Below are 24295 nucleotides of genomic sequence, written 5' to 3' on the forward strand. Positions count from 1 at the left end.
GATCAGAGAATCACCAGCAGCAAGAGAGACATCATTGATGTATACAGAGAAGAGAGTCGGCCCGAGAATTTAACCCTAAGCACCCCCATAGAGACTGCCAGAGGTCCGGACAACAGGTCCTCCGATTTGGCACACTGAACTCAATCAGAGAAGTAGTTGGTGAACCAGGCGAGGCAATCATTTGCGAAACCAAGGCTGTTGAGTCTGCCGATAAGAATGTGGTGATTGACAGAGTCGAAAGCCTTGGCCAGGTCGATGAATACGGCTGCACAGTAGTCTCTTATCGATGGCGGTTGTGATATCGTTTAGGACCTTGAGTGTGGCTGAGGTGCACCCATGACCAGCTCTGAAACCAGATTGCATAGCGGAGAAGGTACGGTGGGATTCGAAATGGTCGATAATCTGTTTGTTAACTTGGCTTTCGAAGACCTTAGAAAGGCAGGGTAGAATAGATATAGGTCTGTAGCAGTTTGAGTCTAGAGTGTCTCCCCCTTTGAAGAGGGGGATGACCGCGGCTGCTTTCCAATCTTTGGGAATCTCAGACGATACAAAAGAGAGGCTAGTAATAGGGGTTGCAAAAATTTCTGCAGATAATTTTAGAAAGAGAGGGTCCAGATTGTCTAGCCCGGCTGATTTGTAGGGGTCCAGAGTTTGCATCTCTTTCAGAACATCAGCTATCTGGATTTGGGTGAAGGAGAAATGGGGGAGGCTTGGGCGAGTTGCTGTGGGGGTGCAGGGTTGTTGACCGGGGTAGGGGTAGCCAGGTGGAAAGCATGGCCAGCCGTAGAAAAATGCTTCTTGAAATTCTCAATTATCATGGATTTACCGGTGGTGACAGTGTTTCCTAGCCTCAGTGCAGTGGGCAGCTGGGAGGAGGTGCTCTTATTCTCCATGGACTTTACAGTGTCCCAGAACTTTTTTGAGTTTGTGCTACAGGATGCATGGGTCATCTGTGTGTTCACCCGCACCTGCCTGCAATTGATAATAACACATCTGCAACTGCCCGACTATTGGCTATGTGAAAAGTGAAAATCTGAGGCCGGCACCCGACCCTAATCCGCTAATATAGAAAATGCGCTGTAGGCTACAGTCACAGACAGCTGACCAATTTTTGAGAGGGGGTGCAGGAATTTTTTTGTTGCCTGATTTAGATAGGCCTATGTTTCCACTTATAACTTCCGATATTTTGGTAGGCTATTTGTTAGACAACTTGTCTATAATTAGATACATGCAGCTTCTCTTTTGTCATTACAGTTGAAGTCAGAAGTTTACATACACCGAGGTTGGAGTCATTAAAACTCGTTTTTCAACCACTCCACAAATTTCTTGTTAACAAACTATAGTTTTGGCAAGTCGGTTAGGACATCTACTTCGTGCATGACACAAGTCATTTTTCCAACAATTGTTCACAGATTATTTCATTTATAATTCACTGTATCACAATTCCAGTGGGTCAGAAGTTTACATACACTAAATTAACTGTGCCTTTAAACAGCTTGGAAAATTCCAGAAAATGATGTCATGGGTCAAGAAGCTTCTGATAGGCTAATTGACATAATTTGAGTCAATTGGAGGTGTACCTGTGGATGTATTTCAAGGCCTACCTTCAAACTCAGTGCCTCTTTGCTTGACATCATGGGAAAATCAATAGAAATCAGTCAAGACCTCAGAAAAAAGATTGTAGACCTCCACAGTCTAGTACATCTTTGGGAGCAATTTCCAAACACCTGAAGGTACCACATTCATCTGTTCAAACAATAGTACACAAGTATAAACACCATGGGACCATACAGCCATCATACCGCTCAGGAAGGAGACGCGTTCTGTCTCCTAGAAATGAATGTGCTTTGGTGCAAATCAATCCCAGAACAACAGCAAAGGACCTTGTGAAGATGCTGGAGGAAAAAAGTACAAAGATATCTATTTCCACAATAAAATGAGTCCTTTATCGACATGACCTGAAAGGCCGCTCAGCAAGGAAGAAGCCACTGCTCCAAAACCGCCATAAAATAGCCAGACTACGGTTTGCAACTGCACATGGGGACAAATATTGTACTTTTTTGGAGGAATGTCTTCTGGTCTGATGAAACAAAAATAGAACTGAACTGTTTGGCCATAATGACCATCGTTATGTTTGGAGGAAAAAAGGGCATGCTTGCAAGCCGAAGAACACCATCCCAACCGTGAAGCACGGTGGTAGCAGCATCATGTTGTGTTTTTTTTTTGCTGCAGGAGGGACTGGTACACTTCACAAAATAGATGGCATCATGAGGTAGGAAAATTATGTGGATTATATTGAAGCAACATCTCAAGACATCAGTCAGGAAGTTAAAGCTTGGTCGCAAATGGGTCTTCCAAATGGACAATGACTCCAAGCATACTTCCAAAGTTGTGGCAAAATGGCTTAAGGACAACAAAGTCAAGGTATTAGAGTGGCCATCACAAAGCCCTGACCTCAATCCTATAGAAAATGTGTGGGCAGAACTGAAAAAGCTTGTGTGAGCAAGGAGGCCTAGGAACCTGACTCAATTACACCAGCTTTGTCAGGAGGAATGGGCCAAAATTCACTTATTGTGGGAAGCTTGTGGAAGGCTACCCGACTCATTTGACCCAAGTTAAACAATTTAAAGGCAATGCTACCAAATACTAATTGAGTGTATGTAAACTTCTGACCCACTGAGAATGTTATGAAAGAAATAATAGCTGAAATTAATCATTCTCTCTACTATTATTCTGACATTTCACATTCTTAAAATAAAGTGGTGATCCTAACTGACATAAGACAGGGCATTTTTACTTAAATTATTAAATGTCAGGAATTGTGAAAAACTGAGTTTAAATGTATTTGGCTAAGGTGTATGTAAACTTCCGACTTCAACTGTATATGTTGCCCTAGATTAGAAGACTAAATAAACCCATGCTCCCCAGAATGTCATAAATGATAGAGTGAATGCTTCAATCTAGTTGACATTGGTAAAGTTGTCATCTTTGTTTATTTTAACGAGCAAAGACTTTTAGGGAACGAGGAGAAAATGCAATTACTGAAAATGCTGAATGAAATAAATCATATTTCTCCACAAGTAGAGCCTCACAATCGTCACACATGACACCGGAACTGTTATCCTCTTTTACCATTTCACCAAGCATTACTTTTTGCAGCTTTTCTCTTATTTAATTAAACTCTGACATTGTCCATTTTGCCCCAATAACATTTGGCGATTGGCGTGTGGGCTATTTGGTGCGCATACAGGCACAGGCTTTGATCACACCAACAGTGTTACATTTTGGTACACCAGAATTACATTCATTTCGAATGAAACGCTGCGTTTGCCATGCAGCATTGCGTTGCAGAGGCAGTTGCAGTCCGTTCGGTGTGGTGCATACATTGGATTTATCGAACATATGCGTCAAACTGTATGTGTAGACGACTTTACAGAAATGGTAGCAGAAGGTGAATGTTGAACATTTGTTGCATACATATCCTGATGATGCTGCGTACTATTTTGCGCAATGACACTGTCGGTGTGTACCTGAGGCTTCATCACACTGACAGGGTTATAGTATACAGCATCACCAGGATATGTATGCAACAAAAGTTCAACATTCACCTTCTGCTACCATTTCTGTCAAGCCATCACACCGAACGCACTGCTGAAAAGCAAATGCAGCGTTTAATTGGAAATGAATGTAATTCTGGTGTACCAAAATGCATTAACACAGTCGGTGTGATCGGGGTGTGATCGCAGCGTTAAATTTAGGCTCACGCACTAATGCCAGATAGCCTAAAATAAAGAAATAAAAACGTAAATGTAGCCTATAGATATAAATTGCACAAGACTGATACATTTATGGATTTAAGGTATTGTTTTCTCTTTATTAAACCCTTTAACCGCAGGAATTGCGGGTTACGAGTCAACCTCCGCATCACTATGACAAACACTACATTGCCCCCTGCTGTTCATTTCTAGACTGTGTCTCTTGCAATGAGTCTGGTATTTCATTAATTTTCTTCCCACTGACGGATGGATGGAAAGTAGGATGTGAGTTTCAATAGAGACATTCATTGCATATCAGACAATTAACAAATATGTGTATGCGTATGGATCAACCACTCCTTCAGACAGGTGTCGCTTTAAAAGATAGAAAAGGTCTCAAACAGTCACTTCACTTACAGTAAATTATCATAACAGTATAAGAAATATAAATAGCATACTCCTATATCTAAAATGACTACAGTATGACACATTAAAACTACTGTATAATTTGATCAACAGACTCCTACAGAAATCTCTACAGAATCATTACTTCAGATTTTAAAAAACAAAAAATAAATTAGAAATATATCTCCCATCAAAAAACTTTCTGCATACCTCTTCAATGCAGAGAAACAGAAGGCCTAATTTTGGCCAATTTGATTACATTCAAATACATTGTGAAGCTTTGATAGTATTCTATTCTATTAGTAGGATGTACAAATATTATAAGTAATTCAGTACCATTTTATCAGCAGGTATAATGCAGTACTACTTGTTGTAAGCATTAATGAGCCCTTTCACTGTTATATTATCAACTCATATGATATGCCTTGTGAAAGTGTTACCCGTAATTCTATATCATTGACACTACAGTTACAGTACTTCAGAGGTCAGTGCAGTATGGTGACACTGCGGTCAGCCACAGCAAATGCTGGCAGCAGCGGGCCACTAAAGGCGTGTCTGACCGAGTGCAACACAGCACTGGAGTCTGGATCATAAAATACCAGGGTCTGACTAGGCCAGTCCAGGAGTAGCCCTAGACTCTTGGGCTTGTGGACCACATGCAGGGGTGTGTTCTTCCCCGCATGGCAGAAGGAGAAGTCCCCATCGTATTTGGAGAGCACCCAGGACTGGATGTTGTAGCCCAGGCGGGAGTCGTTGCCCGAGCCCTTGCGCCCCATGCTGGAGTAGCATACCCCCACCTTGAAGGCCCCGCTCTCACCCATGTCAATCACCCAGCTGTGGGTGCCGGAGGAGATGGCCAGATTGCCCAGCGCATTGGGCCAGCAGTCGAAGCGCGCCGGGTCGTAGGGCGGGGACTGGCGTGACCGCTTAGGCAGGAAGGTCAGAGTGCAAAGGTCTTCTGAGAGGGAAAGTACGGAGCTGACGGTGCGCTCGTCAAATGTCAGATTTGCTGAACCATAAGCTTAAGAGAGAGGGAAGAGAAGAGTGTATTTTTATTCAGAATTAATTAAGCACTTATTGCCAGTTGTTCAGACACTATTAACTGCAACTATTTGAAACTACTGTATCCTGAACAACTGGAATTTGCCCTGGCCTATATCATGTTACCAGTTGGTCCCAGCAGTATGGCGCTGGCCCACAGGCCCATCATGAGTTTGCTGTCTCTACAGCTGGCGTTCAGGTTGAGATGGTCGGTGTCATGAGGCTCACCCACCCCCTCTGCCTCCTCAATCCTGATACACACACACACACACACACACACACACACACACACACACACACACACACACACACACACACACACACACACACGGCAAGTCATGTAAATCTGGCTAATGAACAAAGCAGGATTGCTTCACCAAGTGGTTGAGCAAATATACATGTCAAAACAGAATATTTACCTCTCAGCTATTTCCTGGCCAGAGGTCTGAAACACAGGAGAGCGTCAACGATGATTTACAGCAATCAAGTGTATCATTATTAACATCATCATTGTTTGCGCCACCTATTTTTTCATCCTTCTTTCTTCCACATCTATACACTCCTGTGTCCCACCCTCTATAGTTGCTCAAAATCGTTGATATACACACTGGAATGCATTAGGATGCTGTGAAGCCACAGGTCAGCCATTTTGGTACTCAGTTCTCCAAAGGAATGTATGGAATATAATAATGTAAAAGTATGCCTTAAAGGGGCATTCTGCAGTAGCTACATTCATTTTTGGACTTATAAATTAATGATTTGTACCCATTGATTCTTGAAGAATATAACTTAAATGCCTCATGAGCTTACTTCAACTGTCGTACCTCATCAGTACCCAAAATATAAGCTTGTTTTACTTCAATGTTTGTCAACAAAGTGAATGTAAACAAACACGGTATAGCCGCAAAACATAGTTAAAGCTATCATTTTTATATAATTGACTTTTAGTCTTTGCATCCATAGCTTGGTCAATGAATTTGAGTGGTTTTACATTTCTCCAGCCCCATTCCTCAGCTTCTTAGCGAAACAGTGGCAGAGAGATTGTTTTGTTACTGTTTCAACTGCTGATTGCCGCTTTAAGATGACTGTAATAGAATAAATGTGGAAAAAATGAATGTAGACATTAACAAATGCAATTCTATAGCTTCCAAAATATTTTTTACAATGGTGGGGGAGTGCCAAGATTGAGGCACTGTGGCTTCAACACAGCGCCCCCTATCAGTCATCTAGTGTTTATTTTATTTATTTATTTTATTTCACCTTTATTTAACCAGGTAGGCCAGTTGAGAACAAGTTCTCATTTACAACTGCGACCTGGCCAAGATAAAGAAAAGCAGTGCGACACAAACAACAACACAGAGTTACACATGGAATAAACAAACATGCAGTCAATAATACAATAGAAAAAGTCTATATAGAGTGTGTGAAAATGAGGTAGGATAAGGGAGGTAAGGTAATAAATAGGCCATAGTGGTGAAATAATTACAATATAGCAATTAAACACTGGAGTGATAGATGTGCAGAAGATGGATGTGCAAGTAGAGATACTGGGGTGAAAGGAGCAAAATAAATCAAATAAATAACAGTATGGGGGATGAGGTAGTTGGACGGGCTATTTATAGATGGGCTATGTACAGGTGCAGTGATGTGTGAGCTGCTCTGACGGCTGGTGCTTAAAGTTAGTGAGGGAGATATGAGTCTCCAGCTTCAGTGATTTTTGCAGTTCGTTCCAGTCATTGGCAGCAGAGAACTGGGAGGAAAGGCGGACAAAGGAGAAATTGGCTTTGGGGGTGACTAGTGATATATACTTGCTGGAGCAAGTGCTACGGGTGGGTGCTGCTATGGTGACCAGTGAGCTGAGATAAGGCGGGGCTTTACCTAGCAAAGACTTATAGATGACCTGGAGCCAGTGGGTTTGGCGACGAATATGAAGCGAGGGCCAGCCAACGAGAGCGTACAGGTCGCAGTGGTGGGTAGTATATGGGGCTTTGGTGACAAAACAGATGGAACTGTGATAGACTACATCCAATTTGCTGAGTAGAGTGTTGGAGGCTATTAGGTAAATGACATCGCCGAAGTCAAGGATCGGTAGGATGGTCAGTTTAACGAGGGTATGTTTGGCAGCATGAGTGAAGGATACTTTGTTGTGAAATAGGAAGCCGATTCTAGATTTAATTTTGGATTGGAGATGCTTAATGTGAGTCTGGAAGGAGAGTTTACAGTCTAACCAGACACTTAGGTATTTGTAGTTGTCCACATATTCTAAGTCAGAACCGTCCAGAGTAGTGATGCTGGACGGGCGGGTAGATGCGGGCAGCGATCGGTTGAAGAGCATGCATTTAGTTTTACTTGCATTTAACAGCAGTTGGAGGCCACGGAAGGAGAGTTGTATGGCATTTGAGCTCATCTGGAGGTTAGTTAACACAGTGTACAAAGAAGGGTCAGAAGTATACAAAATGGTGTCGTCTGTGTAGAGGTGGATCAGAGAATCACCAGCAGCAAGAGAGACATCATTGATGTATACAGAGAAGAGAGTCGGCCCGAGAATTGAACCCTGTGGCACCCCCATAGAGACTGCCAGAGGTCCGGACAACAGGCCCTCCGATTTGACACACTGAACTCTTTCTGAGAAGTAGTTGGTGAACCAGGCGAGGCAGTCATTTGAGAAACCAAGGCTGTTGAGTCTGCCGATAAGAATGTGGTGATTGACAGAGTCGAAAGCCTTGGCCAGGTCGATGAATACGGCTGCACAGTATTTTCTCTTATCGATGGCGGTTGTGATATCGTTTAGGACCTTGAGTGTGGCTGAGGTGCACCCATGACCAGCTCAGAAACCAGATTGCATAGCGGAGAAGGTACGGTGGGGATTCGAAATGGTCGGTGATCTGTTTGTTAACTTGGCTTTCGAAGACCTTAGAAGGGTAGGGTAGAATAGATATAGGTCTGTAGCAGTTTTGGTCTAGAGTGTCTCCCCCTTTGAAGAGGGGGATGACCGCGGCTGCTTTCCAATCTTTGGGAATCTCAGACGATACGAAAGAGAGGTTGAACAGGCTAGTAATAGCGGTTGCAACAATTTCGGCATATCATTTTAGAAAGAGAGGGTCCAGATTGTCTAGCCTGGCTGATTTGTAGGGGTCCAGAGTTTGCATCTCTTTCAGAACATCAGCTATCTGGATTTGGGTGAAAGAGAAATGGCAGAGGCTTGGGCAAGGTGCTGTGGGGTGGTACAGGGCTGTTGACCGGGGTAGGGGTAGCCAGGTGGAAAGCATGGCCAGCCGTAGAAAGATGCTTATTGAAATTCTCAATTATCATGGATTTACCGGTGGTGACAGTGTTTCCTAGCCTCAGTGCAGTGGGCAGCTGGGAGGAGGTGCTCTTATTCTCCATGGACTTTACAGTGTCCCAGAACCTTTTGGAGTTTGTGCTACAGGATGCAAATTTCTGTTTGAAAAAGCTAGCCTTTGCTTTTCTATCTGCCTGTTCCTAACTGCCTAACATACATTGGTTCCTAACTTCCCTGAAAAGTTGCATATCACGTAGGCTATTCGATGCTAATGCAGTCCGCCACAGCATGTTTTTGTGCTGGTCAAGGGCCGTCAGGTGTGGAGTGAACCAAGGGCTATATCTGTTCTGGTTCTACATTTTTTGAATGGGGCATGCTTATTTAAGATGGTGAGGAATGCACTTTTAAAGAATAACCAGGCATCCTCTACTGTCGGAATGAGGTCAATATCCTTCCAGGATACCCGGGCCAGGTTGATTAGAAAAGCCTGCTCGCTGAAGTGTTTTAGGGAGCGTTTGACAGTGATGAGGGGTGGTCGTTTGACCGCAGACCCATTACAGGCGCAGGCAATAAGGCAGTGATCGCTGAGATCCTGGTTGAAGACAGCAGAGGTGTATTTGGAGGACAGGTTGGTTAGGATGATATCTATGAGGGTGCCCGTGTTTACGGATTTGGGGTTGTACCTGGTAGGTTCAATGATAATTTGTGTGAGATTGAGGGCATCAAGCTTAGATTGTAGGATGGCCGGGGTGTTAAGCATGTCCCAGTTTAGGTCACCTAACAGCACGAGCTCTGAAGATAGATGGGGGGCAATCAATTCACATATGGTGTCCAGGGCACAGCTGGGGGCAGAAGGTGGTCTATAGCAAGCTGCAACAGTGAGAGACTTGTTTCTGGAAAGGTGGATTTTTAAAAGTAGAAGCTCAAATTGTTTGGGCACAGACCTGGATACTAAGACAGAACTCTGAAGGCTAACTCCGCCCCCTTTGGCAGGTCTATCTTGTTGGGAAATGTTATAGTTAGGTATGGAAATTCCAGGGTTTTTGGTAGTCTTCCTAAGCCAGGATTCAAACACGGCTAGGCCATAAGGGTTGGCAGAGTGTGCTAAAGCAGTGAATAAAAGAAACTTAGGGAGGAGGCTTCTAATGTTAACATGCATGAAACCAAGGCTTTTACGGTTACAGAAGTCAACAAATTAGAGCGCCTGGGGAATGGGAGTGGAGCTAGGCACTGCAGGGCCTGGATTAACCTCTACATCACCAGAGGAACAGAGGAGGAGTAGGATAAGGGTACGGCTAAAGGCTATAAGAACTGGTCGTCTAGTACGTTCGGTACAGAGAGTAAAAGGAGCAGGTTTCTGGGCACGGTAGAATAGATTCAAGGCATAATGTACAGACAAAGATATGGTAGGATGTGAATACAGTGGAGGTAAACCTATGCATTGAGTGACAATGAGAGATATTGTCTCTCGAAACATAATTTAAACCAGGCGAGGTCACCGCATGTGTGGGAGGTGGAACTAAAGGGTTAGCTAAGGCGTATTGTGCAGGGCTAGAGGCTCTACAGTGAAATAAGGCAATAATTACTAACCAAAACAGCAATGGACAAGGCATATTGACATTAGGGAGAGGTATGCGTGGCCGAGTGATCAATTGGGTCCAGTGAGTAGCTGGGCGAGCTGGAGACACGGCGATTCAGACAGCTAGCGGGCCGGGGCTAGCAGAAGTACCTTAGAGGGACGTCGCGACGGAAGAAGTCAGTTGTAGCCCCAGTGTATATATAAATCATTGGTCTCTCCCTCCCTCCCTACCTGTACCCATCTCCCTTACTCACTGCCAGCTGTATGTCCGGTGTGTTTGTGAGGGTGTGCACCAGACGTGTGCGTGTCTGTGTGAGCATAGCCAGGGCCTGGCCCCAGTGGGCTCTCTGGGTGAGGAGGCACTGCTCCACCCTCTCCTCCTCCCTCTGCACCGCTTCCAGCAGCCGCTGTTCCTCCTCCTCCACCGCCTCCCTCACCACACTGACCTGGGCTACCACTTGCTCCCGAGCCCCGCTCGCCTCTACCTGCATGGACACACAGCAGAGGGCATAGGGGACACAGCAAAAATATTTGATGGAATCCATTAGATATCTGTGTGTAGAGCTTGCGATTCCAAAGCTGTATGTAGTGTAAGCACATAAGGGACTGAGTGCGAGTGTCACAGGGCTGCTCACCTGCAGTGCCCGCTCTTTGGCAGTCAGGGTCTGGTTGATAAAGCGCTCGATGCGCTGGGCCTGCAGCTGCATTTTCTCACAAATGTCAACCAGTTGGTTCTGTTCAGGACAACACACACACACACACACACACACACACACACGCACACACACACAGACTCAGTGACTGGCATAAAAAAAGACTAGTGTTGGACTTGAAAACCACAGAGCTGATCAGGTACATTTTCAAAAGCAGGGACCCCTATCCTGATAAGCCTATTCCTGTAGTGCTGAACTGCCATCACCAACATGTCATTGTGTATCCTGAAATAGAAAATAATTTAGAAGAGTACTGATGATAATTCATGCTGCCTCTTCCCAACAGCTTGAAACTCTTGTCTCCTCACACCCCATGACACATCAATAGGGGAAACTCCTCAGTCTGGTGTGGGATAAGTATGGCACACCCTACACACCCACCAGGCATGTGAACACACACTTTCAAAACACAAACCAGCTGGCCCTTTGTACTGTAGTACCCCATGTAAACAAAGGTATACTCCGTTTGCCTGTTGCATTCTCACCCCTAACTCTAGGTAAACAAAGTCTCCTGGCCCCATTCACTGTGACAAAGGTCCATATGACACACAATACGCAGCTTAAATGTAACTGCTCAAAAAGGACATGGTGTTATTAATAGGTGGTATATTCTAATGGTATTACTACAAGAGACTACATCTGGATAATATAATTTCAGGAAGAGTCTGGGCACTCACCCTGACGGCTGTCACTCTGCTGGCCAGGGGTGTCACTGTGTGGCCCTGGCAGGATCCCACTATGGTGCAGTGTAAGCATTTGAGTTTCTGCTCGGAGCTGCAGAACCAGTCCAGGTCTGATTCATGTTCCATGCAAAGTTTCGATTCACCTGAGAATATACCGGATTCTGAGTCGGAGGTGGTCACCACTGATGTAGCGGCAGCATTTCTAGACAACCTGGAGACAACTTTAGCTGACTGAGTTTCATGTTGGTGTACATCCAACGAGAAGAAAATCGGCTGTTGTAAATCCATATTAAAGTCTCCCGAACTTTCTCGAACTTCCACTCCAGTGTCTGGGTCGTCTCGCAAAGACACAGGTGTCAAATCACATGATTCTGGCTCCGCGCTCATGGCACGTCAAATAGCCTACTAGGCTAATAGCAATAGAACGCGACAGGTGGCTTCAGTAGCCAATCTACTGCAGTTATAACACAGGTGTATCAAGGTATGAACACGGAAGTAACACGTACACTAGAGCTGAAAAGCAAGTTTAGCAACAACTGCAACAACGGGGCAGTATCAATGAAAAAAAACCTACATGATCTTTTAGCTTTACATGTTTTATAGTTTAGTATAGGCTAAATAGTCCGACAATAGTTGGGGCTATATATTTGAATATTGTATAATTAAATTAAACAAAATAAGCCTACATTTAGCGTCGGCTATCCTGGAATGGTATAGGCTAGGCCTAAATGCCAATGATGAAAGTTTATTTTCAGACTCTTGTGCCGCGTTCAAAACAACTGGGAACTCGGATAAATACGACTGGGAAAAATCGATTTGAACCGTCATCCAACTCGCTCTTTCTAGAGCCCCGACTATCTGACCTGAAGATCACTGACGTCACGATTTGACCTCGTATTTTTCCGAGTTCCCAATTGTTTTGAAAGCGGCAACATGACCGAGTTTATGACTTGCAATTCTGAATTGTATGACCATTCAAAGTACGTGCTTCATTTTTTTCCGAGTTCCCATTTGTCTTGAACGCACTGAAGTCGGAGATTCCCGAGTTCCCAGTTGTTTTATAACGCAGCAATATGCACATGACTGATTATACCGGGGGTCATTCACATCATGTCCGAAACTCTGATAGGACTACCTGGAGTTTCTGATTTGGGAAGTATCAGAATAAACCATTAGGAAGCTCTATGCAAATAATTTACGTTCATTTTAACTCGGAGGTTCCCAGTTTCCAACTTGATTTCAACGTGGCATTAGAACGTTTTATAAAATAAATGGCGTACTGTAAACCCCACAGTAAACGTGTAGGCTAATCTAGGTTTCTAGCCTATGCCTAGCACTTTTGGCCATTTTATTTAGGCCTAAATAAACATAATATCAAATGTATTTAAAGTGCAATTTCAGAGATACATTTCTATTGATGGAAATAAAATGCACAAAAAGGGGGATGAAAACTGTTGCATTAAAAATTGTATAGTTTTTATTTTGAAGGAGGAAACAGACAACCACCTCTCTGGTGGACTAAATAAGGGGTTCTCCTCAGGGACTCCCAGACGTTCCATGTATTTGAACTATTCCACAACTAGCACACCAGTTTCAAATTGTCAACAAAACATCAAACCCTTGACTATGTGAACCAGGTGAGTTAGTTCAGGGCTACAATACAATTGCGAAATGTCTAGGTTTGAGAACCACTGGACTAAATAACGCAGAAGACTAGAATCAGAGTGTAGAAATCTACTCTGAATCGAATAGCTAGGCCTACTCTAAATCTACTCGGAATCGAACTGGGATTACAGTCACATAAAACAGGGCAGGGCAATCCAAGGGTTGTTCCATCCATGGGCTACTCCTGCCTGGCACCCTGCAATCCTACCGCTTCTGTTTTCGCGCTAAAATGACAGCTCACTGTCGGAATACACAGAAACAAGCAATAGAAACGTGATGGCGTCAGGAGAGAAATGGGTGGGGCTCAAAATAAATCCCCGTCTTTGATTGGAGAATCGGATAGGACAATAGATTAAGAACACTAAATATGTAACGCTTTTTTGGATTGGACTGAAGCTTTTCAGAGCTGTATTCTCAATGGTTGAAAAATGTTTAGCTTCTTCGTACCCTCCCCTAAATCTTGCCTGGCTTTCTTCTACGCCAGCGGTGTGTCACGGAGGTTTGTTAGCCGGTGGGGTGGACCAAATTCGGCCATCGATTGACCCTATTTAACCAAACTGGCAGTAAATCGGGTCTGGGGGGGGGTCGCCCTGACGACTTTTACATGAGTAGATCGCCTCACCTGTTCTTACATTTCGCCCCTTGATCGACCGCTCTTCCAATGTCGGATTTCAAGCTCGGGATTGTTCGACTTGGCCGTGTGGCCGGGAAGGTGAGCTGGATCCGGGGGCTGCCATGTGAGCGACAAGAAGGGGAGGGGATCACAAAAGTGCTTACAAAATGGCTCGTTGAGACAGGCGATGGCTGGCATCGAATATGTTTTAATATGGAAAACAGACAGACATAAGTCGTGGATCTTTTTAGAATTCTAGGTGGTCTAATATAAATGTTTCGCTGGAATCGTTTTCTCTCGAAGCCGCCAAGAACAACCTATTAATTAGCTAGCCATGCTGAAGCTAGCTACATTTAACCGACGTTCGTAGCTAACTAGCTAATTTATGGACGCAACGATGGCATGGGTCAATGTTAAAAAAGTAAAAAATATCCTGGCCTCCAAATGCACACTTCACAAATGGTCAAGCAAATTGTAATGTAGCTAACTGGCGACACTGGCTAGTGAAGTAGTAGGAAGCCATTGCCACGCTCTATCAGGAACACCGGCATGACAGCTCTCAAGTAACGTTTGTTACCTTTGTGGTTTAGCTAACTACGGTATCGTTTTTTTTTTAAGCAATCTTATTTTTTTATCTTTACATTTGAAGGCTGCCAAACTTCGTCTCTTATGTTACATTATTATTGAAATGTAGCTACGCCTAGCTAGTGTTTTGTTTAGGCTAGCTACGTCAAACAGTTTTTACCAGACGAATGTGAACAGTGACTTGAATATTTGTGTCCTCTTGTTTTTAGCTAGGACAGTTGGTAAACATTGAAATGTCACTTGTAGAAATGAGAACCACTTGGACATATCACGTGTAATGGCGTGACCCCCTGGAACATTAATCTAGAGACCATATATAATAGTCCATCAACACCGTTGTGTTTTTGCGTGCCAGTCAGTGTGATCGATAGCTATGTTTCCTCAAAAGGCTTCTGTGTTTAAATGACTGCTAACATACTCAAAGCAAATGTAACTTGACTCAGGGTCTTGATTATACCATCACATGTGTTAGGTCATCTGATTTGGGGTCATCTCACACACCTCATTGTTGTAATCTCGCCCCATTGTTTTTAATCCCACACAATAATAGTGTAAACCCACATTACATGTGGCAATAACTGTCCATTATTTTGCAGACAAAGTACACACTGATCGATGAACAGGACATACCGTTGGTGGAGAACTATGCTTTTGAGGTAAGAGGGTGAGGAGTTATGTGGATGTTTTGTGAGGGTCGTTAGTCAGAGACCATTCCCACACTATCCTGGCCCTGGTAAAAACAACTGGTCTTGACTATGATACTATGAGGCCTGGGATAAATAAATCAATGTTACACCATATTTTTCAGGCACGCATGGAGGTAGATGCAGATGGCAATGGGGCAAAGATCTTTGCTTATGCCTTCGACATTGGCAAAGGGCGCTGGGCTGGCAGGCCACTGCACGAGCTGCTCTGGTGAGTTGGTGTCCGATCCCCAAAATCTGCAACTAAATACATCCTCATAGTCTGTTGGTTAGGGCAGCTTTTTGCCTTTATCAAACAAACTGTGTGCTTCATATTCAGTGTGTGATGCTGGCAGACTGGTTGAGTCATAAGGTGATTTGAATGTTTATCCAGGGAGAAACACAGAGGAGGCATCGCTCCCAGCTTCCAAGTAGTCCACATAAACTCTGTTACAGTGGATAACCGTCTGGACAACCTGAGACTGGTCCCCATGGGTTGGAGCCCCAAACCAGAGGAAATCTCCAGCAAGCAAAGGTATTACAGCTGTGCACTTCTCCACTACAATTACTAGAGCTATATTCTGCTCTTCTAGTACTCATCACTTCTTTACTGAGGAAAAGACAACATAATATTGAGAAAATACAAGGTTATTCAGACTTGGCCTGTTATTACTTGTGTTTCTATCCCTGTAGAGAGCAGTCTTTGTACTGGCTGGCCATCCAGCAGGTACCAGCTGACCCCGTAGAGGAGCAGTACCTGGAGCTCAGTCGTACCCGCTACTACAATGCTAACGGAGAGCTGGTGGAGGAGGAGGAGTGCTCCTGTACTTACTACGAGTGTCACTACCCACCCTGCTCGCTCATTGAGAGGAGAGTATGTACTGTTACCCATATATTCTGCTTTCTTCTGTTATTTTCACTCTATATACTCACTCTTGGGAAGGGAGTGCTGAAGTACATGGCTTTGAGGATATTTGTGATCAGAGGCTAACATAGATTATTGTTGCTATTTTGAGGTGTTTAATATAATAGTCTCAGTACAGTGTCTTTCCACCAGTCTGACTTTGTATTCCATCTGCCCACAGCTTAGAGAGTTCAACATCTGTGGCCGCTGTCAGGTGGCTCGCTACTGTGGCTCCCAATGCCAGCAGAGGGACTGGCCCGCCCACAAGAAGCAGTGTCGTGAGCGCAAGAGGGTCCTGGCCCTAGAGTCTGAACCTGAGCGATGATCTCTGAATCAATCACCAGAATAGGGGAATGGGGGGGGGGTGGAAATTAAGTGCAAGGGGGGGGGGGGGGGGGAATCTGCTGACAGAGACGAATGACAGAGGACAATGTTGGTTGGTTGAAAGGGTGGGAAGATTTAAAAAAAACTACAACCAGTTCACAGAACTGACAAATCTCCATAACTTGCTTTTTTGGAGAAGGAGATCCTCCTGGAGCTCTACTTGCTGCTATGAATGTGTGTTTGAGTAAGAAGAGGTCACATGGATGAAACTGTCTGTGCTTCTTTTGGACTACAATTGATTACAGTTGTCGTCAGCTTTCTCCTTACTCCCACCCACCAACCAGTAATGCCGTGTGTACAGGGATATAGGGATGACAGTGCCTGCTGTTCACCTGGTACAATGGACATGGACCTTTTCACTGTACTACTACTCCCTCTTGGACCTTTGGTGCACATACTCAAGACACCTTCCTGTCATGCTCCAAGACCAACATAAAACAGATTTTCCATGCTGTTTCACGCTAGCAGTATTGTGTGTGCTGCCATTATGGACTGAAGGATATAGATGAAGTGTTGAACATGGGGGGGGGGGGGGGCTTTTGGTCTGTGTATTATTATTATTATTTTGTCACTTAGATTTTGGGGAGGGTGGGAAGGGGTTAGTGATTTTTGGACTTGATCACTTGTAGAGGCATTGTTACTTTCCTGTGTTGAAAATCCCTGAATGAATCTGTCTCTTGATGCGATCTGTTCGGTTTCCCTTCCAGACGCTCACACCCTGTCGCTAACGTTTGAGGTATGTCCTGGGAACAACTGAAACCCAGGTTGGCCATTGGACAGGCTACGTCAGTTTGTTCTTGGGATTGTATGAAATGGCCTGAATATGTTTTGTTTTCTACACATCAGTCAATAAAGAGATCTGTTCCATGTCCAAGTGATCGTAGATGAAATAATACATGTTCCAGATCACCCCCTCAGTGTACTATTCATGCACACCTGCTCAAAGTTTGTCTTCCTGTAACCTCGCTCCCATGCTATTTCACACAGTGAATATAAGCCTGGTACATCAATGATTCAAAGTTGGCTTTCAGTGGTAGTGACCATAGCATTTTATGGGAGTGACCTTAATGAGTAAAGTATTTGTAGCTTAATTTTAGCTAGTCGCGTGACTCTGTGCTTGGGGTGTGCTAGCATACAGGGTAGAATTAGGGGAAGGTGTTGTGGGAGATGTTTGGTAAATTAAGCCAATGCCTATGCGCCGGGAGTTTCTCCCAGTTTTTCTGTGTTGGCTGGAGAAGTTTGAACCGTTGGTCTACCAGGCTCTTCGCCCATTTAGGCAGAAGTGTCTGGGAATAAGATTAAGGTGCTTTCAAGACAACTGGGAATTCAGAAATAACCAAGGTCAAATCATGACGTCGGTGATCTTTAAGTCGGAGCTCTAGAAAGATGCCAGTTTACGACTTGGAATTCTGAATTCAATGACCATTAAAAATAATTCCCAGTCGGAGCTAGTTTTTTTCTGACTTCGCAGTTGTCTTGAATGCACTGAAGTCGGAAGTCTGAGATTTCCCAGTTGTTTTGAATGTGGCATTAGTCTTCCTGTTTTCTCTTAGTTGATGATGAATCCTGACAAACATTCACAGATCTAGCATGTAACAAGCATACAGATGTAATACATGCAACACGTTGATTGTTAGTTATGTATGTAGACCGGTTCATAACACTGCACTGAGTTGTTTTAACATACCCCACTATTATCTATTTTTAGAGGGAGGGAGAGTTTGGACCATTGGGTGTCTTTAATTTTTTTTTTTTTTAATGGTAAAGGAAAAAGCATTAATCAGAATAAAGACTAAAGTTGGGGATAACTGTAAAATGAAATAAAATGTTTCTCATTGATTAATGACCCTTGTGGGAGTTTAAGGGACCCTCTTGGTATGACACCACAAAAATGTCTGTTTTTCACATACCTATGATTTATGATGTTGGTTCATTTAGATACAGTGCTTTCGGAAAGTATTCAGACCCCTTGACTTTTTCCACATTTTGTTACGCTACAGCCTTATTCTAAAATGTATTAAATATTTTTGCTCCTCATCAATCTACACACAATACCCCATAATGACAAAATGAAAACAGGTTTTTAGAAATGTTTGCAAATGTATTAAAAATAAAAACAGAAATACCTTATTTACATAAGTATTCAGACCCTTTGCTATGAGACTTGAAATTGAGCTCAGATGCACCCTGTTTCCATCGATCATCCTGAGTCCACCTGTGGTAAATTCAATTGATTGGACATTATTTGGAAAGGAACACAACTGTCTATGTAAGGTCCCACAGTTGACAGTGCATGTCAGAGCAAAAACCAAGTCATGAGGTCGAAGGAATTGTCCATAGAGCGCCGAGACAGGATTGTGTCGAGGCACAGATCTGGGGAAGGGTATCAAAAAATGTCTGCAGCATTGAAGGTCCCCAAGAACACACTGGCCTCCATCATTCTTAAATGGAAGAAGTTTGGCACCACTAAGACTCTTCCTAGAGCTGGCCGCCCAGCCAAACTGAGCAATCGGGGAAGAAGAGCCTTGGTCATGGAGGTGACCAAGAACACGATGGTCACTCTGTCAGCTCCAGAGTTCTTCTGTGGAGATGGGAGAACCTTCCAGAAGGACAACCATCTTTGCAGCACTCCACCAATAAGGCCTTTATGGTAGAGTGGCCAGATGGAAGCCAATCCTCAGTAAAAGGCACATGACAGCCTGCTTGGTGTTTGCCAAAAGGCACCTAAAGGACTCTGACCATGAGAAACAAGATTCTCTGGTCTGATGAAACCAAGATTGAACTCTTTGGCCTGAACTCCAAGCGCTACATCTGGAGGAAACCTGGCACCACCTCTACGGTGAAGCATGGTGGTGCAACAGTTTTTCAGCGGCAGGGACTGGGAGATTAGTCAGGACCGCGGGAAAGATCAATCAAGCAAAGTACAGAGAGATCCTTGATGAAAACCTGCTAAAGAGTGTGCAGGACCTCAGACTGGGGCGACGGTCCCTAGGCACACAGCCAAGGCAACGCAGGAGTGGCTTCAGGACAAGCCTGAATGTCCTTGAGTGGCCCGGACTTGAACCTGATCAAACATCTCTGGAGAGACCTGAAAATAGCAGTGCAGCGACGCTCCCCATACAACCTGACAGATTATATTTAATCAATTTTAGAATAAGGCTGTTATGCATCAAAATGTGGGAAAAATCAAGGGGACTCAATACTTTCCAAATGCACTATATTTACGAAACGGTCAATCTTTCATTTAGCATACTATAATAGTTTTACAAAGGGGCAGTTTGAAGGTGCTGCATATAAGGGTTAGGCTCAGAAAATGATAGCAGGGAATTTATTGTGGAGCTTGTAAAATCAGATCGTTAACTCTTGAAAATGTAGGCTATTGCCTACATCTATTTGCAGGTGTGAATAAACTAGAGTAAAAAGGGGACAGTATGCAAATGTACAAATACACGAGCCTGGACAGTTTAATGTGTGTCTAAGTAAAATGGGATGAATAACCTTTACTCAACGTCAACATGGTGATCAGTGGGCTGGTCTGGTACTGTGCAGCTCTCTGGGACAAGAGATAGGAGCATAAGGAGCCTGTGATGTTTATCCCCTCCCTCTCCTTGCCCAATCGAACCCAACCCAGGTAGAGAAGTGAGAAACCCTCACTATTGAATTAGGGCCTATGTGAAAAAGCGGTTAAAGGATCAACATTTCTTTCTGGAAAAACACTGCGACTGCTACTAGAAAATGTCACAAGTCTATCTTAGTTGCGGTACAATTTGCCCAGAGGCTCGAATGGTGTTATCGTAGCACTAACGGACAGATTGCAATGCTTTCAACAAAACAATATTTTTGCACACCTGAGCACAGTGGATATTTAACTGGACTTAATGGACAGCCTTTATGGATTTCAAACATCTGTATCTGAGCCACAACTCTCACTCAGCACCGACCCAGTGAGTATTTAAAGCTTATGTTAATAGAATTAAATGGGTATTATTGTAAGACAGACTGCATCTTGTTGGAACGCTACACAGGCAATCATATCCAAATCATTAAACTTAGACTCCATTTTTATAGGGCTCCCGAGTGGCGCAGCGGTCTAAGGCACTGCATCTCACTGCAAGCGGCGTCACTACAGTCCCTGGTTTGAATCCAGGCTGTATCACATACGGCTGTGATTGGGAGTCCCATAGGGCGGCGCACAATTGGCCCAGCGTTGGCTGGGGTAGGCCGTCAATGTAAATAAGAATTTGTTCTTAACTGACTTGCCTTTTTAAATAAAGGTTACATTAACCACAAAAGGCACTAAAGTCCTGAAATAATACCACACATGACAACTGATGGCCTGTCCTGACCCATGTCACACCAATAAGTGATATGGAGGCTGGAAGCTGGCTTCCCTTGACTACGCCTGAGTTTAATGTGACTACTGAAAATAATCATGTTTACTGCTACTGTTTGTAATTTGTATAACCATGGTTCTGAGATGCACATACATAATCTCTAAAGCATATTAATGTCAGGCTTTACAATGTGACAGCTCCTGACCGGGGGTTATTGTTTTTCCCCCTGCTCATTCAGGCTTTGCAGTACTGCAGCCTATCTTTTTGGAGTCCCGGTGGAAAGAGGTTGTGCAGCAGCTGCAGGCCATGGCTCCAAAGTGCAGCAATGGCCTTGTTGGGACTCTAGGGCAACTCCTAACCAGACATGATCCAGACATTGTGATGAATGCTGCTGGTGCCTTAGCCTCTTTGGTGTGTGGGTGTGGCAGCCTTACCAGTAACCCTCTGTCTTGAATCATCCCTCTCTCTCAGGTTGAGAGCTCGGCTGGGCGTGGGTGGCTACAGAGAGACCAGGCTGTGTTTGGGCAGGTCTTGACCAGCCTGTTGACCCTGCTGGACCAAGGATGGGAGAACAGTCAACTCTGCTGCCCTGATCCTGGCCAGGCTGTCCCTGTGTAAGGTGGCCTGCCAAGGCTTGTTACACCACCCCTCAGTCCCCAGCACCTTAAGCCACCTGGCACAAAGCCACATCGGACAGAGGCAAGGACACAGGGGGATAAGGTCTTGTGTGGCAAAACACAGCGCTGCCATGATACTGCGCTATTGATCCCAGAATGCCATGCCAGTAGGAATTGTGTTATTGCTTCACTACCTCAGATTGTTTCATCAAATATTGACACTGACAGGTTATCTTGATTTTGAATCCACACCAAGCTCTGTTATTCAAAGGGGTATTGTTTTGTTAATCTCTCCAGGTTCACCGTCTACAAGCCCTGATGAGTGAGGTGGCTGAGCCAGAGGCGGGACAGACGGCCTGTTTTGCATTGAGTTGCCTAGTAACAGAAGATGGACACGATCTGGTGCTGGGTAGCCCCTCCTTCCCCAGTCTGCTTGATTTCCTTCTTTACCGCTTACAAACAGAAAACCAGGACAGTTCCTGGTTCGCTGCCATGTATGTACGTCACTCTGTCTGACACCCTAGGGCCTGGCTCATTCTGTCATCAAGAAGCATTCATCTCGCTGTCACTGTACCATTAGAGAACATGGAAAATATTTCACAATCTATCATAGTGTAGCCAGATAGATACCTGGCTGAAGCACAGCCCCTCACCCTTTCTATCCTCTCTCACAGGGCAGTGAAAGTATTGTCACGAACAGCTGGAATGTTACACGTGAGAGCACAGGTTTCTCGAGTAGCAACTGAAAATTGGCTCATTACAGTACTCTCTGGAACATCTCTGTTGAAGTTATTCCAACAAACCTGGAATGCCATGTATGCTTGGTTGGTCAGTTATTACATAGCTTGAAAAATAGGCTAATATCAATATGATGTCTATTACTGTATTGATCATATTACTATAAGTTTGATTATATATCAATATCTATTAGTTATCAATTATTGGTGGTATAAATACAGTAAAATGACAATGGCATACTCTTTTCAATAGGGATAAACAACACCTGAACCAATGAAATTTACATTTTGTTGTTACTTGCATTTATGTCTCAATCAAGGGAGGCTGCTGAGGGGAGGACGGCTCATAATAATGGCTGGAACGGAGCGAATGGCATCAAACACATGGAAACAATGTTTGATGTATTTCATACCATTTTGCTCCATCCATTACCACGAGCCCATCCTCCCCAATTAAGATACTACCAACCTCCTGTGGTCTCAATCCCATTATGACTCCCCTCCAGTCTCTCTCCAGCTCTCCCTCCATTGGCCAGGAGCTCAGGGAGGAAGTGAACTCATGTCTTAGGAACCTGTAGCTGTTTTCCAAGCCATTGCCCATGACAACTAGACTCCTCCCATTGGGGGCCTGCACTGTGTCCTAGGAGAAGTGTTTCCTTGAGAATGGGCTAGAGATCACATACAGGTCAGCTGACTGCTAAATAAAAATGAGTTTTATTATAGGGACCTTTAAACCAAATAGACCCACTCCAAGGCTCATAATATTTTTAGAGGAAACAAATGAAAAAATAAAAATTGTTACATGGACAAGCAACATTGTGTCATTCAATGTAGAATTGGAAATAGTCAACCAATATCAAAAGGTATCATTGTGTAAGCCGTTGCCTGATACTCTTTTTCGGTCCTCAGCCTTCTGGACAGAGACTGTTCTCTATCTTGGAACCCTAAGTCCTGTGACCTTGTCTGTCTTTATCCTCAAACATGGACATGAACTCTGACTCAGACTGCTCCACTCTACCTCTGATGGGGGCACCTGCAGTGACCCTGTGCTATTGGCCATAGAATCAGAGGATGGAGGGACAAGGCCTGGTCCTCCACAGGAGCTGCGTGTGATTGGATCCACAGCATCTCATGTGCGACGGAGTTGGGTTTCACTGGCGGGTAAGCTAAAGCCCAAGGTGTATCAACTGTATCGTGGTCAAGCGCTAATAGAGCTGGGGTAAATTATGCTACTCCAGTCAATGCAGATTTTACTAACAGCAGCCTTAAACATTTACCATAACACCAAATGTCTTTTGTACATTTCTCTTTGCTAGGGCTATAGTGTGTGGGCTGTCCCCAGGAACCCTGTACCAACTGAGTGTGCGCAGTGGGGCCTGGGGAAGAGGTTGGCCCCTGTGTGGCGGTGAAGGTCCGTACAGCCGAGGCCACCAACACAACATACCACCAACATACCTGTACTGTAACGGCCATCACTTCCAAAGGGCGCTGTTAGAGCCTGCCCATCACCAAGAGGACCGACAGGACGAGAAGTCAAACAGGACAATGACCCTAAGCACACAGCCAAGACAATGCAGGAATGGCTTTGGGACAAGTCTCTGAATGTCCTTGAGTAAATGAGCCCGGACTTGAACCCGATCGAACATCTCTGGAGACTTGAAAATAGTCGTGCAGCAACGCTTTCCATCCAACCTGACAGAGTTTGAGAGGATCCACAGAGAAGAATGGGAGAAACTCCCCAAATACAGGTGTGCCAAGCTTGTAGCGTCATACCAAATAAGACTTGAAGCTGTAATCGCTGCCAAAGGTGCTTCAACAAAGTACTGAGTAAAGGGTCTGAATACTTATGTAAATGTGATATTTCTGTTTGATTTTTTTAATACATTTGCACAAATAAACCTGTTTTTGCTTTGTTATTATGGGGTATTGTGTGTAGATTGATGGGGGGGGGGGGGGGGGCAATTTAATCACATTTTGAATAAGGCTGTAATGTAACAACACGTGGAAAAAGTCAAGGGGTCTGAATACTTTCTGAATGCACTGTTGGTGAGTATCAGAGCATGTTACATATATCATATCTAATTTTATTTGTCACGTTTTCATAAAAAACAGGTATAGACTAACAGTGATTCTTACTTATGGGCCCTTCCCAACAATGCAGAGAAATAATAGAAAAATAACGCAATAAATAAATTCCCAATGATTAACAATAACTCTACTATATACACAGGGTACCAGTACCGAGTCGACGTGCAGGGGTACGAGGAGGAAGATGTGTACATAGAGTGTACAACATATTAAGAACACCTGCTCT

General features: G+C 44.1%; 2 protein-coding genes and 1 long non-coding RNA gene across 4 annotated transcripts; 2 read left to right on the top strand and 1 right to left on the bottom strand.

The window, feature by feature from the left end:
* Positions 1–3853: 3853 nt before the first annotated feature.
* On the bottom strand, positions 3854–12228 carry bspry (B-box and SPRY domain containing). The gene is made up of 6 exons (XM_038970489.1): positions 11454–12228; positions 10699–10797; positions 10318–10548; positions 5621–5646; positions 5328–5452; positions 3854–5181 (listed from the first exon to the last, which is right to left on the bottom strand). Exons 1-6 carry the CDS (start codon positions 11844–11846, stop codon positions 4646–4648), a joined length of 1410 nt encoding a protein of 469 aa, XP_038826417.1. The 5' UTR covers positions 11847–12228; the 3' UTR covers positions 3854–4645.
* A 1356-nt stretch (positions 12229–13584) lies between these two features.
* On the top strand, positions 13585–16261 carry zmynd19 (zinc finger, MYND-type containing 19). Its single transcript, XM_038970714.1, has 6 exons — positions 13585–13836; positions 14919–14978; positions 15131–15237; positions 15400–15540; positions 15699–15879; positions 16091–16261. Exons 1-6 carry the CDS (start codon positions 13786–13788, stop codon positions 16232–16234), a joined length of 684 nt encoding a protein of 227 aa, XP_038826642.1. The 5' UTR covers positions 13585–13785; the 3' UTR covers positions 16235–16261.
* Positions 16262–21547: 5286 nt separating this feature from the next.
* Positions 21548–23733, top strand: LOC120026340. Of its 2 annotated transcripts, XR_005473080.1 has the most exons (4): positions 21548–21738; positions 22488–22666; positions 22891–23142; positions 23298–23733. It is a non-coding gene; the product is annotated as an uncharacterized LOC120026340 (long non-coding RNA). The 2 variants fall into 2 exon arrangements; XR_005473079.1 differs by lacking the exon at positions 21548–21738 and having other exon boundaries at positions 22391–22666.
* The last annotated feature ends 562 nt before the right edge of the window (positions 23734–24295 follow it).

Source organism: Salvelinus namaycush, chromosome 31, assembly GCF_016432855.1.
Source record: "Salvelinus namaycush isolate Seneca chromosome 31, SaNama_1.0, whole genome shotgun sequence".
In the NCBI taxonomy this organism is placed as follows: Eukaryota; Metazoa; Chordata; class Actinopteri; order Salmoniformes; family Salmonidae; genus Salvelinus; species Salvelinus namaycush.